We start from the raw sequence: 15812 nt of genomic DNA, 5'->3' as shown, positions 1-15812 counted from the left end.
GCTTTTGGGGGCCTGGGCTCTACCCTGGCAAAGCCCCATTTTAGCCCATCATGGTTGCTGGACAATGCCCCACTTGGCTTCTCCTGTGCCCTGTTGAACTCCCAAGCAAGCACCGAGCCTCTCTGAGGGTAGCTTCTGAGGGTAAAGCACCCTGTTTCTTCTTGGTACTGACTGTATGAGGCAGCTTTCCCACCACTGGGACCAAATACCCAAGTCTACTTCAGAGGAGTTTTAATCTGGCTCACAGTTTTGGCCGTGGTTGGCTGGCTCCATGGCAGAAGTGTAAATGGTAGGGAGGCATGGGAGAGAAAAGCTGCTCGCCACAAGGTAACCAGGAATTGAGGAGCAGGAACAGAATAGATCCTCCTCCTGGCCACACCCAAGTGTGGGCTCCCCCTCCTAACAGCACAGGAATACGGAACTCGTCAGTATCCTCTGATGTGAGTCTGCGGATGCATCAATCTGCTGATGAACGTAGCATCCCCATGATCCAGTCACCCTGAAACACATGAGGTTCTGAGTACATTTTAGACCTAAACCGTGACACTGCACAGCTCTCCGGGCTCCTGAGGTCACACGGAGATGTTGGATGAAGCGCTGCTTTCCACTATGAACCCGTGAATTCCCTTCCAGTTGGCTCAATGTCTCGTACATCATACAGGGTCGTGTAGCCGGTGCTAACCCTGCCTCTGTGTTCTGGTTGCACTTGAGCGAGCTCAATGTGTCAGCAGTGTGAGGGTTACAAGACCAAGACCAATTTGCATGTCTTTTAATGGTGCTACTGGCGTCTGAAAAGGCCACCAGGGCCTGGACTGAGGCATTCACTCAGACAAGGGACAGATGAGGAGCAGTGCTTGAGACAGTGTTTGGTATGAGATACCTCCTGCACCTTCCACAGACAGGAAAATCAGTGGGTTAGCCTGTCGGCACCGTCTGGGTCTGTGTGTGTGTGTGCGTGCGCACGTGTGTGTTTAGAATGACCCCTAGTCCACTTCCCTTCCACAAAGCTGTGTGACTTTGCCTAGTCCTTACCTCCTTGCCCTTGTGCTATCAAGTGGAGTCTGCACACTCACCTCCAAGGCCAGCTGTCCGGCGGTTCCCTTAAAGTACCATGTGTTAAGGGCATGGAGGCCCCGGCACACATGGTGCTTGGGGTTAGTTCTCTGGTTTCCTCCTCTACCACCTTGCCTTGGGAGACTGGGTTAGTGGCCATCTGCTGACTGATCTAAGGGATTCCTAGAGAGAAGATGAAATCAGCTACCTTGCTGGCCTCACACAAGCCAGGCATGGTCCGGCCAGCTTGTGCCCACCTGTCCTTGCCATTCTGATCGTATCCTGTCTCGTCCCCCTTACCCCAGGGACTTTCCACTTGGTCCTTTCTCGGCTCTGTGTCTTCCCCTGACTCACCCAGCGCATCCCTGTGTCTGGCTGCTGGGCAGAGCCAGGTGAAGCAGCAGGAGGCCAGCACTCACTTCTGTTTTCCGCTGGGACCGTATTTGGGTTCCTGCTCCTGCTGCTTCAGGGCAGCCCAGACCAGGTGTCCCTGGGCGCCTCCACCTCTGGTACTGCTGGGTCCCTTCATCCCATCTCTCCAAGTGGCTTCGCTATCCCAGGCCCACCTCCTGCTCCCGTGGCGGTCAGGCCCATTGCCACTCCAGCCCGCACTTCTCACGTCTGCGAGAGGCGCAGAGAATGCCCGCTGTGTCCCGTGCCCCGGTTCACAACCAGACCGCACGGCGTGCTCTCCGGAGAAGCCTTTCTGGCCCTCGCTGCCAGCCTGTTTCTGTGGCCACCACTTCTCACACACAGGGTGCTTTCATGCCAGCTCACTGATCCTCAGGCTGCTGCAGCGCCTGCCACCTCTCAGCCAGCATTAATGAGTCCCCTCCCCGTGACAGCCCCAGAAGCATGAAGCATGGCAAAGGCTTTCTCTCGAGGAGCTCAGGCCAGATAAACTCCAGCAGCATGCTCAGCTCTGAGACCTGCTGCAGGTTTCATGGGGAATTGTGTGTGAAGAGCTCAGGGCCACGATGTGGTGCTTATGGTGCTGGTGTCACCTGCAGTCACAGTCTCTCCAACAGAGAGACAAAGTCAAGTTCAGTACTGCAGGACCCCCCTTGCCCATCCCATTCCACTTCTCCTTCACATCCCTTGGCACCCACAGCCACTCCACGGCCTGCCCAGTTCAGGGGACGGTGGTCATCTTGACCAGAGACCTGTAAACATACTGGTACATCTTTGATCCATCATCCAAATGGGGCCAGTGCTCCCCAAATGTGCCTCAGTGTCTCATCTATGTGTCTCCTCCACGGAGATGACCTGACCAGCCATTGTAGTCAAGGGTTTGTAAGGACAACAAGACAACACAGGACACATAATTAATGGTATTATTTTGTAATAGTCACGCAAGAGTTAAATAAAAGAAGTGAGATCTGTTCACACGCTAAAGCCCTAGAGAATCCAGCTGAGGGCTGGATCCCATGGCAATGTCCTGCATGAGTCCAGCTGGAAGCTTAGGGCCCACGACCATGACTCATGCAAGTCTGTTTCAGATTTTCACTGGGAAGGCCCAAAGGCCAGCAGTGGAAGCTAGAAAGTCTGTGCCAGCAGGGTGAAGGGTCTGTGCCAGTAGGCTGAGGGTTCTGCACTGGAGCCAAGAAGTGACGCTCAAGATAAGGACCAGGGCTCCCCAGAAAAGTACCACAGCCATCCTCAGCGACAGTCAGATCCTGAGCTCCTCTGACAATGAGAACAGCCAGGTACATATCAGGAAGCCAGAGTGACAAGCTTCTCCTGGAGATTAAATAGCAACATCTTCCCACTGGAGCCAGGAAGCCATGCTCAAAGTAAGAACCAGAGCTCCCCCACAGTGAAACGCAGCCATTCTCAGTGACGAGGTCCTGAACTCCTCTGATGATAACGGCCCAGTTCATATCAGGGAAGCCAGCATGACGAGCTCCTCCAGGGGAACCAACAGCTCCAAACAACAACACTGAGCTACTTTTCCCGTCCACTTCTCCTTTTTGTGCTGGCATCTTTCCTCAGGCGGCCATCTACACTCAGCACCATACTGATTCAGTTCAGCTGGTGTTTAAGGTGGCCACCGGTTTTAATCCCACATACCGGCTCACATTGACCCACTGGGGTACCATTAGTTGGCTCTAAAGGGGTTTGATGTTCTAGTTCAGGAGTTCCAGGTTGGAGTAAACGTCTGTTTGGCTCGGTTAATGAAAGTGACCAAGGCTTAGGGAAAAGCAGCTGGGAGACGTGGGCTCCAGGAGAGGCACGTCCTCGACTGGGTGGAAACATTCGTGTGGTACAGTCCGTGCAAGTAAAAGCAATTTCAGTTGGGGGAGACACCGGAAACATTCTAAGCTTAAGCTAACATGCCTCTTACGCTTTTGAAGAAATCTTACATCTCAGAAGATAAAAGGGATGGTGGCATTCTGAAGTCTTCAATTTCCAAGTTTAATAATTCCCTTTAAAATAGAGAAGGAGGCTGATTTGTTCTAAAGCCCAGCCCTTTCTGGAAATCTTGGTGAGGGAAAGACTTCCTTGGAAGAAGAGGGAAGTGTTTTCAATTTCTTGCTATTTTCTCCAACAATATAAAGCATTTATTTACAGTTAAATATCTATTCTTAATTATCAATGCTGTATGAAGTTAAATAGAGACTTTGGAAATTTGGGGGGGGGGTCTTATCATCCCGCAACGCAAATTCTTGTTTATTCTCTTGGTGTCTGTTGGTTTGTATGTATTTTGGTTGTGATACTACTTGACATATACTTGTATACTGGCATGCCAGATTTCTAAGTTTTTAAAAAATGTAAAATGTTTGATGAGTTACCGCAGGATTTCTTGTGCAGAAAATAATTTTTTTATTTCAATGTTTTTTGTACCTGGGATCAAACTCAACCTCACACTTGCCAAGCAGGTGCTTACACCACTGAGCTAAATTCCCAGCCTCTTGTGTGGAAAATATATGCACAATTTAAAGACTGTTTCAAAGCTGATGGCACAAGATAGGGCACGTGCAGTTCTCAAAAACCACAACCCCAGCCCCACCCCACCTTCTGTGGTCACTGCCGCTGGTGTCCCTTCATGGCTTTACCAGTACCGGTAAAAACTCTATTACAATGTACTTCGGCCTTTGTTTGATAACTATCTGAATAGAATCACACTCTACTATTTTATGTCTGCTTCTGTCCCTCTGTTTATAAGATGCTACATATGGGCTTAGTTTATCCATACTAATATTTAGCTTAAAAGAGAAAAAGATTTCATATTCATGCTCAATTTCAGGTCAAATATAGCTTTCCTCAGGTAGTCCAAGCTCACTGTACTTTCGTAGTTAGGAAAAGATGTTATGTTTTTCCCTCCTGATTGTGACTCCCTTCCCTCAACCCCCAAGAACGTAGATCTCAAACCGATGCGGCTTTTGCCCCGCTCCTGGCAGTGGGGCGCCAGCCCTCTCCACCCTTTGGCTTGTGTCCTGGGAAGCAGCTACTCTGGGCTACTGGAGACCAAGAGCTGCAGCTGCCACCCTGATGGGGACCTGATGGAATTCTTCCTGGGGCCCAGGGACAGCTGGCGAGAGCCTGGAAAGCTTAGGAGAGCTGAGGAATCTGCCAGGCTAGGAAGGGTGGCACGGGATGTTAGGGACTCTGCTGGTCACCAACTCCTGACCTTGAGAGAGCTAGCACCAAGCGGGTTTCTGCCCAAGTGCCCAAGGCCAGCTGATACCCGTGGGCAGTGACACAGTGCACAGCTCCGTGCACACCCAGCTCTGGCCCTCTTCCACCCTTAGCTAATCACGGTGAACAAGTGCTCAGTGGCCAGGTTCCCTTCCACCCTCTTCGAGGTAATCCTTGGGATTTTAGCTGTTGTCGCCTGCACACTGGCTGTGCTTGCTTGTTAAGCCTGCCGGCCTCGTGGAGCCAGGCCAGTCCCAGTGAGCCCATGGGATTAAAACCTGCTCCTTGATTTTAGGACTCCTCTCTTGGATTTACAGTCACCTTCCGGAAGCTGTTTGTTTTACTCCACTCCTCCCTGGCCTGGCCCAAGAGAGGCAGCTCCTGTTGGGCTTGGCTTGGAGCAGCTGCTCTGTCCCACGTCTATGGTGAAGCTTTCTCAGGTCCAGCCTTGGCCACCGCATTCACAGCCGTGGCACCCACCCACTGGGACCCAGTTTCCCTTCCCTTTCCTCTGGCTTCGTCTGGGGCTGTTCCCATGCTGGCTCTCACCTGTCGTCCAGCCCTATGCTGGCCAACTCAGTCCTCTCCTACCTTCTCTCCCGGTGAATGGAAGAGGCCCTGGTGGGACAGTAGAGGCCACCTTCCAGTTTGGTATAGAAATATTCCTGGTGGATGTAACCAGACCACAGCCTCTTGGTAGCCTCTGGATCTGCATGCTACTGTTCTGTCTGTCTGTTTGTCTGTTTGACTGGTTCTTCTTCCCGTCCAGGTCTCTGGTATTCGGGTCACCCATTAGACCGTGGGAGATACTTTGTGTACCTTATAGCCTCAGATGAAAGATGGAAGAGCTTCCCTTCTGCCTTCCCAGTTCTCCCCCAGGGCCTGGTTCTCACTTCCAGAGTCCCTCACAACATTTAGCCCAAAAATCCCACATAAAACCCATCACCCAGACGGGCCTCAGTTGTTGGCACTGGCCAGGATGGACTCCGGGGAGAGTCCTAGTTTTCTGGGAGCAGTGACTGGGGTGGTGGAGCTGGTTTGGACAGGCTGAATTCCTGCTGCCTTGAAACATCCCAGAGGAATGACCCCGTGGCCATTTGGATAGTGCTAACGCACCCCCATTCCTGCGCTAACACAGAGCAGGTTTTCAGATTCCTGCTGACTTTGGAAGGCAAAGGACCATGGGTAATGAAGAACTCAGGCATAGGGAAGAGGGACTTTATTGTGGGACGCTGGAAGAGGAGCTCATGATGTGGAAACAGCTGTAATCGATTTCATTTTTATTGGTCACTTTTGGGGGTCACTAGGGATCAACCCAATGGTGCTCTACCACCAAGCTGCATCCCCAGCTTCCTCTGTCTGTCTGTCTGTCCTTGAGATGAGTCCTTGCTGAATTGCCCAGAATAGCCATGACCTTGCTGAGTCTCCTCCCAATCCCACGGCAGAGCCTGGCTCACAGGAAGGTGTGCTTTGTCGTCTTCTAGCCTTGAATTTGCAGTCCTCGCGCTTGCCTCTCTGTAGTAGCGGGAAGGACAGGTGTGTGTCACTGTGCCCAGCTTCACATAACTGTTATTGGTCGTTAGTTTGTATACACACACTGGGAACGTGGTTACCTCTGCGGAAGAGAGCGTGGTATCAGATGAATACCGTGAGGGAGAACTGAATGAAAATAACCGTGCAGAGTCCACAGATGTTTGTCTTTATCTTGTATGACTTGCATGTATGTCATAAATTTTATTTATTTGTTTGTTTATTTAGGTGCTGGGAATCAAACCTCGGGCCTCACACATGCTTAAAAACATACCCTTCCCTCAACCCCATCAATATTGTCTTAAATCTCCTCAATAGTTGATTAAAACTATTAGGAACTAATTATAAAATTATACCATCCTTTAATGTTGGTTAGCACTGTTTAGTGCTTTCTAAATTTATGCATTTTTAAAAGTTAAATTTATCCCCCTAAACCCTGAGCATTTTCCACTGGCCTCAAACTTTACCTTTGGGCCTTTGGGATCTGTCAAGCCTTTGATCTGCTGTCACGTCCCCACTCAAAGTGAGTTCCTTTCCTGGATGACCCCAAGATGCTGTCAGTGCCAGCAACGCCTCCGCACCCCCAACCCCACCGTTCCGTGAAGGGTAACTGTCTTGGCTGGTACATGCCCAGCCTGTGTGAGGCCCTGAGTTCGAGCCCAGCACTGCAGCGAGATTGGGGGCCACTCCCACGGAGGAGGCTGCTAAAAGCTGTCACACGCTTTCTTCTCTGCCAATCAGAAGAAAACAGCTACAGATTTTCATTTCCTTTGCTTGCCACGTGTTGCCTTTTGATCCTGTTGGCAGATGTTATGTGCTTAGAGCCAGGGGAAGGCTGTGCCAGCCAGCCAACCTGTTGTCCTCTGGACCTGGGCTGACTCACCTGCCCCTTCAGATGCCACCGAGATTGCCATTAGGGTTGACTTGAAGGCTACAAGTCGTGGATGTCAAGGGCAGTTGTGTTGCTTTCTCGTGCATGATTTTTGACATCACAGTGACAGACAATATGTAAAGTCACACATTTTCTGTGGATTCCATCAAAAGTGGAAATATCAGTCAAGCTGTGCATGTTTAATAAAAAGAAAAAAAAAAAAAGAAATGGACCCTTACACCAATACCCATCCAGTTTGTTTTAAGGTTTTTGTGCAAGCAAGATCCCCTTTGCATCTTTCTCATGCCACAGGGCTGTGGCCTCCAGCTGAGCCGCTGACAGGGGCAGCCCTGGGGCACAGACCGTGTGGGCTCCCTCGTCTCGCACCTCCCTACAGCCACCGGGAGCTGGGGAAGGTGATGACAGAAGCAGCCAACTCCAAACTGTAGTGTTGAGGTTGGCATTTCCTTGGCAGAGCTAATCCGGTGCCCCTCCCGGGAGTGTGGAGTGTGTGCGTTTCATGGGCGAGCAGCTGTCATGACCTTGACTGTCACTCAGCAAGCTGCCTCCTGTGCAGATCTGCACTGGAACGGCTCAAGACGGGAGGGGTGGGGGTCCTCTTATCCAGCGAGACCGTCATTGGATAGCAACAGCGGTTAGTATTTTCAACGTGAAGAGGTTCTCTCATCAAATCCTCACTCCCTGGTTATGGTTCTGTTCCCCCACGCAGAAGTCCTTCCCAGCACCTTAGCCCTACCCCATAACTGCTCCATGAACTCAGGACTCAGAGCTGGGGAACTGGGGGCACAAGCTGTGTGCAGTTGGATAAATCTTGGCATAGCAGAGACATTGACTGTCTTTCAGTGAAAAGCATCATTGTTTCATTCTCTGAATAAATTAATTGTACGGTTCTCATGACCTCTGTGTTTGCAGCGTGACAGCGCCCTGTTAGTCCCAGCCTGGTCCCCTTCTGTTCACTATCACCTTTGATAAAGTCCAGGGAATGAAGGGCAAGTTAAAATAACCCATATGGATCTGTGCAGTTCTTTAATTCCTGCTTTATTCTAATAGCTTTCATGATCTGACATTTTATGATTCTGCCTGAGAGAACAGACATGTGTTCTGAATTCTTTTATTTGCATTGACAAAATAACTGGGCAATCAAAAATTTTGGTTAAACATACGGATATGTGTGATACAACCAGCAGTCTTTAAAAGAAGTAACATTTATTTTTAGGTCCAGTTGTTCCTTAATGCTAATCTGATTATCAGCATTTTCGTCTAATGTAACTAACATCTCTGTCCGGGGTTCAGATTGCTGTAACAAAAAGTAGCACAGACCTGCTGCCTTAAACAATGGAAATGTATCCTTCACTGTTCTTCCAGCAGGGAGGTCCAAGATCAAAGTATCCATTGATTTGGTCCTTCGCCAGGGCCTTTTCCTTGGCTTTTGGAAAGATGTCTTCTCCATATCTCTATACTTGGCAGAAAGAAATCTCTCTCCTATCTCTTGTGTCAAGGGCACTAATCCCATTGATGAGGGCTTCACCCTCATGACTCACTACCAAGGGTCCCGCCTCCAAGTACCAACACATCAGGGAATAGGACATCAGTGTGTGGTGGGGGCAGGGACACAAACACACGGTCCATAGCATGCTACCCTCCCATGGGCTGCACACTGGCTCTGTCTACACAGTCTTTGTGTTTTGGATAAACTGGGGGACTTAAAGCATCATTAATTGGTAAGACTGATCCTGACCTTCTGCAGAGCATCTATTTCCTTCTGACCACAGTGGCCTGTGTGTGCACTGCCTCCACCAGAGCAGAGGGAACACAGCCAGGGAGATTTACAGTGCTTAAGAACCCACGTTACAATTGTCCTCAGCTCTTCTTCGGGGAAACCTCCTGCGAGGTCCAGCGTGTCTCCCCCACCCACTCCAACTCCAGTTGGTTCTCACACCCCCACACACGCAGACAGCAGCAGGGAGAGATGCCAGGAACATGGTTCCTTTGTTTAATTCAGCAAAGACTGGGGGGGAAGCTGGAGGGATGAGTGCTCTGTAGGTGGGGCTGGGGGAGCAGCGTAATGAACATCAGCGGTGACATCCAGGGGGCTGGGACGGGTCGGGCGTAGTGGCAACTTAGTACAGTTTAGAGATGTGGAAGCGTGTGGGAGGACCTGGATATCATAAATAGGCTTTTCTACTGTCATGAACAGCTAGGCCTGTTTGTGCCAGCTCTAATGTCCAGCACACAAAGAAAGACACCCAGTTTAAACCAGTACCGTCGGGGCTGGGGATGTGGCTCAGTGGTAGAACTCTTGCCTTGCATGCATAAGGCCCTCGGTTTGACCTTCAACCCCACGAAAACAAGCAAATGGACCAGGACCTGTGGAATTAATGGTTAGGTTGTAGACTCCCCATGTCTGCTGGCTGGGGACATAGCTCAGCAGCATAAGCACTTGCCTGGCAAGTGTAAGGTCCTGAGTTCGAATTCCCAGTATGAAAAAAATAGACGTGTCTGCCGTAACCTCAGGTCCTTAACAACTCAGTTATCTGCAGCTCTCCCAGCTAAGCTAGATGTTCTCGAGAACAGGATCTGTGTCTTTTCCAAGTTGTCCCCAAGGGAAAGGAATGAAGTTAGACAACTACACTCATGTTAAAGAGATCTTCTCCAGATGCACAGGGCAGGGAATGTGAGGAGTAGCCGTGCTCCAGGCAACCAGTACAGGCCGGAGCATTCCAAGGCTTTGGTCACCTGAAAGGCTAAGGCTCCACAGGCGGTCCTGATGGCGGCAGGTCATACAGCTCCACCAGCACTGGATCCAACCAGGCCCCACAGCTGGGCCTGGTTTATAGTGAAGCGCCGACCTGGGGCCTCAGTCACCCTGCTCCCCCACTTCAGCATGGCTCAGTACTCAAGTGTAGATGCTCATGTCCATCTGCTGCCGTAACAAAATACCACAGAGTGTGTCTCAAACTGTGTATTTCCTCAGTTTTGAAGACTGGAACTGTAAGGGTCAGTTCTGTGAGGTCCCCCTCTTGGCTTGTAAAAGGCTGTCTTCTCAATGTGACCTTTCTTCTGTTCGTGAAAGACAGAAGGGACCCTAATTCCATCAGATCAGGGCCCCACCCCTATGACCTCATTTAACCTAAACTTTTTCCCTTAAAGGCTGTTTCTCCAAGTACAGGCAGCCACACTGGGAGTTAGTTAGGGCTTCAGCACAGGAATGTGAGGGTGGGGATGTGACAGTCCCTAACCACTCTAAAGACAAACTGGCTTTCAATCTCTGCTCTTACAAACCAAGTCTATGAGGTTGGGGAAGTTTCCTTGGCTTTTCTAAAGCCTCAGCTTCTTGATTAAAAACAGAGGTAAACTTGATACCTACCTGGAACATCGTAAGGACAAAGTAAGCTAACACACGTGCTGGGTTTAGTGGGGGGCCTTGTGTGTAGCAGGCATGCAGTAGCCGGTAGTTGACAGTACTCACAGGGTCCCCTCTGTTCTGAGAGCGGGTGCCCTCTAGAGTGGTGGCCGCAGCGCTGTGCAGCCTGAATTCCAATACCGGGAGCTGTTTCCCACACCAGGGAGGCTCCACGACTCTTGTGTTCTTCGTAGGAGCCAACCTTCTTCTGAGCCAGGTTAGCTCCGCGAGATTTCCAGCGGGAAGGTAGGAAAAGCCAGGGTGAGAGGTGGTAGCAGCCCCAGGGTTCCAGAGCAGGGCAGAAAGTACACTGTGACTTCCTCCCAGAGAGGAATTGGGTACCCGCCAGCTGGACCCCAGCGAAGGTCACATTGGATTCTTTCTGGCCTCTTGTTGCTTTAAAGAAAAAGAAAATTAAAAAGCAACTTCTGCAAGGTCCTCTTTGAATGAGACTAACACTGGTCCCTTTTCCCTGCTTTGGAACCCTGCTGTGGAGCTGAAATGTAGGTGTGGGCACGAGGTGGTAACTCACGGAGGGCCATCGCTCTCCTGTTGAGACAATGCCCTTGACTCTTGGTGCCAGCAGCACAGCTGAGACAGGGATCCCCCCCCCCACAAACCGTTACTATACCCACTTTGCAAATCCCTACCCTGTAGGCATGTGCTGTGAGCTGGAAGCAAGCCAGCACTGTCACGGTGCAGATATGACTGTCACAGTGTTCCAACATCCGGCTGCCTATTTTTCTTTTACCCACGCTGCTTTAAAAGGTGCGGATTATGTGCTTGTGCAGAGGAGTAGGCATGCGTCTTCTCTGAGCAAGCCCTGCCACCCCATCACTCCCCTCTTGTTACTCCCACAGAGAGCTTGGGACCTCACCTTGCAGAGTCACGCCAGGACTTGCCTTTGTGGGCAGGGGTGGTGCAGGGGAGACAAAGACCCGAGTAGCTGTGTTTATCAGCTGAGAACCAAACATTTCCAGATTATTGCTTATGAAATCAAAACTCTAGTGTCCAGTCTGTGGAACACAAGGTCCCCTGAAACATGTACAGCTTCAGACAGGGGACCTGTGGCTGCCCCCCTGCATCCCCAGAGGTCCGCATGACACCCTGCAGGCAGCAGATGCTCCCCGAGCACAGTTGTCAGCCCCAGCCACCTATCTCGTCTCCCTGCACTCCCGGCCAGAAGCACCTGGCTGGTGAGGCTCCAAGTGCACAGAGAGCTCTCTGGACACCAAGCATCCTTGCCCTTCAAACTGGCCAGCTGCTCAAACCAACAGGCCAAGCTTTCCACACACCCCCTTTCAAGAGGTTCCTTCTGCAGATCCGGGAAACTTTGCCTCCCAGGACCCGCCCTTTCCAGTTAAATGATGGAGAGGAGGGAGATATTTTTTGCTTCCTCTGCTCTGTCACAGTAACCTGCTACATTAGAAAAGCTGAGCTTTCCTTTGGTCACAGTTATCAAATATGCCAGAAACAAATACGGGATAAGTCTGCTACTCGGTGTTTTAAACCATTCGGTTTCGAGAGCACAACAGGTAGATGAGGCTACCCACGTGTTACGCACTAGCTTTGAGGGTCCTCTACTGGATGCCGGGATGAGGGAGGGGCTGGGGACATAGTGACATATAAGATTCTGCTTTGAGGTAGGGACAGAATCCAGTAGGAAAGACCCAGTCCTACTAAGACCCAGAGAATGAGGAAAGTTTCTTGGAAAAGGGAACTCCTGAGGGGCTGGGGGTGCGACCCTGTGGCCATGCAGAATGCTTCTGTGAGCGTCAGCTTTCCCTTACTGCCACCATGTCATCCCTTACTGCCACTATGTCATGATTCCTGTAAGTCCCACGGTGAGGCCGGCAGTCACAGGACCAGGTTCTTCCCCCTCCCTGTGCTCACTCTGAGCTCGGAGTTTGGCTCTAACAGCATGGGCCTTGGTGACCACCGAAGGAATTTGCCCTTGACCGGTCCCCTCCTCCCTTCCCAGGAATATGCTTGCCAATTCAGCCAGCGTGCGGATTCTGATCAAGGGAGGCAAGGTGGTGAATGATGACTGCACCCACGAAGCCGACGTCTACATCGAGAATGGCATCATCCAGCAGGTGGGCCGCGAGCTCATGATCCCTGGGGGAGCCAAGGTCATCGATGCCACCGGGAAGCTGGTGATCCCCGGAGGCATTGACACGAGCACGCACTTCCACCAGACCTTCATGAATGCCACCTGCGTGGACGACTTCTACCACGGGACCAAGGTAATGCTCCCGTTTGGCTTCTGGGCTTCTTTATTCTGTTTCTGGGTTTGCTTCAGATGAGACCCCCATGAACAGGGAATCTCTAGAGTGCGCTGTGGCTACTGGAATAGCGATTTCCAGCTGAATGTCAGAGGCCACTTTGAGGAAGACATTTAAGCCTGTGTTGCTGGTCATATCACTGACGCATATACTCAGGCCAGGAACCGATTTTATTTTTTGTATTTGTATCTCATGTAATATGGACTTTGAAGAAAAAGACCTGCTGGTGTTTGTGAAGGGGGATAGGCTGGTTTGGTGGATTCATTTATGCATGATAAAGTAAATTAAATCCCCAAAGTCTGTGATAGATTATACAGTCACCTTTATAACCTAACTGATTTTAATGGTAGAGATGGCAAAAGCTGTTTTTATTGTCTCTTCTACCTTGTTTGTTATTTTTTTTAAATAGCTTGAAAAGTACTGATGGGTTCTCTTTTTGGTATTAGCTATCACGGATAATATTTGACATTTACTGAGCTGGCCCTGATTATTGTATTTTCCTGAATGCAAAATACAAAACTTCAGACTTGGGAAACATGAATCAGGGGAGAACTGTATTTTGCAAAAAGAGCCAGCACTGAGTTCTTGCACTGTTCTCTGTGCTCCAGACTCCTCTGTCACTGCTGTCATTTCCCTCCATTGTCACGATCTGTCACATGCCAGCCTTTCCCTGAACATCCGCCCCTGAGCCGTGGCAGGCAAGACCTGCATGTTCCTCTGCTTTCCCAGAGCCTGCACTGACCTGGGCTGCCTGGGAAAGCTCTGCCAAATGCCCCAGTGATGTCGCTTGTCCATCTGGGTCTCTGCTCCCACTGGACATCAGATTCACCCGTGATGGTGTTTTACAGGACAGAACTGAATCAGAATCTCAAGGGAGCACAAGTCCTCCACCCTGGCTGCAGCCCCTGCTACTACCTGATCTAGGAAGGACTTGATCTCTGTCCCAGGTGACAGGAATTCACCAGTCCCGGGCCCCTGGCTGCATCCTGTGCCCTACTTAGCCCACAGCCTTGAATCCCCACACCCCTGTACTCTCCAATCCCACCTCCACTCTGTGTGGAGTTCTCAGGGGATCCCGCCCTCGCTCAGGGATCTCCTTCTGGGACTTATTTCCTGGGGGCTCAGGTGTTCCTGCTGCCAGGCAGCAGCTGATGAGGCCCCCTAATCCACCCTTGAGGAGCCTGGCTGGGGCTACAGGGGCAGGAGGGGCCCCACTCCTGTGGGTCCACTCGTGCCAGGCAGGTGGCCTGACGGTCTCCTTGAGCTGAGGCCCTTTTCCCTTCCATGCCTCCAGGGGCTGCAGAGTGGACCCTAGGAGGCGGAGCAGCGAGGTTTTGAATAGCCTTGGTCCAGCCTGAGTTTAGGCAAAGATGCAGACCTAATTCCCTGGCTTTGGGCAATCCCAGTGCTCTGTCACTGGGACTGGGGAAGAGAGGCAGCAGGCAGACGCTCCTGCCTCCTGAGAACTCCCCCGAGGCCTGCAGGGGCGTTACAGTGAAATGAGGAGCCCCATCCTCATTCACTTAGGTCCTCTTGCAGGGTGCTCTGGTGGCACTCAGGCCCTTCCTGGAGGCCACCACCCCAGCCCAAGCCAGGCCAGGACTATTTTGTTTGTGGGCATTGCATTTCTGTTGATAGCATGCCTACAGAGAAGCGGCAAATAGAGTGGTCCCTGGGGTGTTAATTGGTCACAGGACACAGACAAGTGCCGAAAAATGATGGGGGCCGAATTGTTTGGACTGGAGAGGGTAGCAAGTCATGAGCGTCAACACTGACAGGATGTAGCTTGCTCATCAAGTACCTAACAAACAAGTACTGGACGAACGTCTCAAATCAGAATGCGTTCAGTACCAAATCTGATGAGTTTCAAAGCAGTGGGGTCCCTCAGTAAGTGCAGAGTTACCACAGCTGAGCTGTCACCAGCTCCCCGTCAGCAAACCAAGCGTTTCCCGTACCCGGAAGTCCGTCCTCACCGAAGGGAAAAGGCAAAAGTAACCAGAAAAGGCAAAAGTAACCACGGCCATGGCTTTTTCTGCTTGTTTGTTTTGGGATTGAACCCAGGGTCTTTTTATTTTTTATTTTGAGATAGGCTCTCACTAAGTTCCCCAGGCTGGGCTTGAACATGGGCTCCTCTTGCCTCAGCTCCCAGAGTGCTGGGACTACAGGCGGGTACCACCACACCTGGCTCTACCCCAACTTCTATCCTATAGACTTTGTGTATTTTTTGGTTTTTAAAATGGGATTTCCCTGTATAGTCTAGTCTAGCCTTGAACTCTCGGCGATTCTCCTGCTTCAGCCTCCCGAGTGCTGGAATCACAGGCGTGTGTCACCCATGCCTGGCCTATACTATAGATTTTTAAAAATCATACCTTGAGATGTAGTTCAAATACCAAGGTGTTCATCTATTTACAGCGTAAGAGTTAAGGCTGAGGGTGTCGCTTGGTGGTAGAGCTCTTGCCTAGTGTACACAGCGATCTGGGTTCCATCTGCCCTATCACAAAAATTATTTTAAAACAAAGCACAAGAGCTCACGGTTTTTAGAATGTTCATCATAGACTGGTTCTGTTTATTTATTGCTTTATATAAAGTAATCCGAACAGTACGGACTCTTGCATTGGCTTCTTTTGCCCCAAAATTCACCTGTACTTTTGCATATTGTCACAGTGTGTGTAAGTATCACATCGGACCTGCCCATTCTACTACCAAAGCGCAGCTGGGTCTTTGCTGATGTAAGGTGGTCATAACCAGTGTTGCTATTTTTTTTGGCAAACATGTATGCTCACATTTTATTGGGTATAGTCCTAGGAGTGGAATTGCGGGGTCATAGTATGACACACATGTGTTAGGCTTACGTGATATAGCCAAATTGTTTTCCCACAGTAATGTACAGTATTTAACATCAGCATGACTCTGATAACCACACTGGCCCATGCCGGGGTCCTTTCTGTTGTATGCTGGGACTTGCATTAAAAATTATAGCTCAGTAATTACTGTTCCTGCTTTGGGGAGA

General features: G+C 50.5%; 1 protein-coding gene across 3 annotated transcripts in view; it reads left to right on the top strand.

Annotated features, from left to right (window-relative positions):
• Positions 1 to 15812, top strand: part of Dpysl5 (dihydropyrimidinase like 5) — a 79555-nt gene that overhangs the window by 20128 nt on the left and 43615 nt on the right. For all 3 annotated transcript variants that reach the window (XM_063231105.1, XM_063231107.1, XM_063231101.1), the window contains exon 2: positions 12499 to 12763. In XM_063231105.1, coding sequence (XP_063087175.1) covers positions 12503 to 12763 — 261 coding nt within the window. In that variant the 5' untranslated portion in view covers positions 12499 to 12502. The remainder of the gene's footprint in view (positions 1 to 12498; positions 12764 to 15812) is intronic.

Source organism: Cavia porcellus, unplaced genomic scaffold (genome assembly GCF_034190915.1).
Source record: "Cavia porcellus strain 051 isolate PalLab524CR breed Dunkin Hartley unplaced genomic scaffold, mCavPor4.1 scaffold_1, whole genome shotgun sequence".
Taxonomy (NCBI): Eukaryota; Metazoa; Chordata; class Mammalia; order Rodentia; family Caviidae; genus Cavia; species Cavia porcellus.
This window is presented reverse-complemented; position numbering and strand designations above follow the sequence as displayed.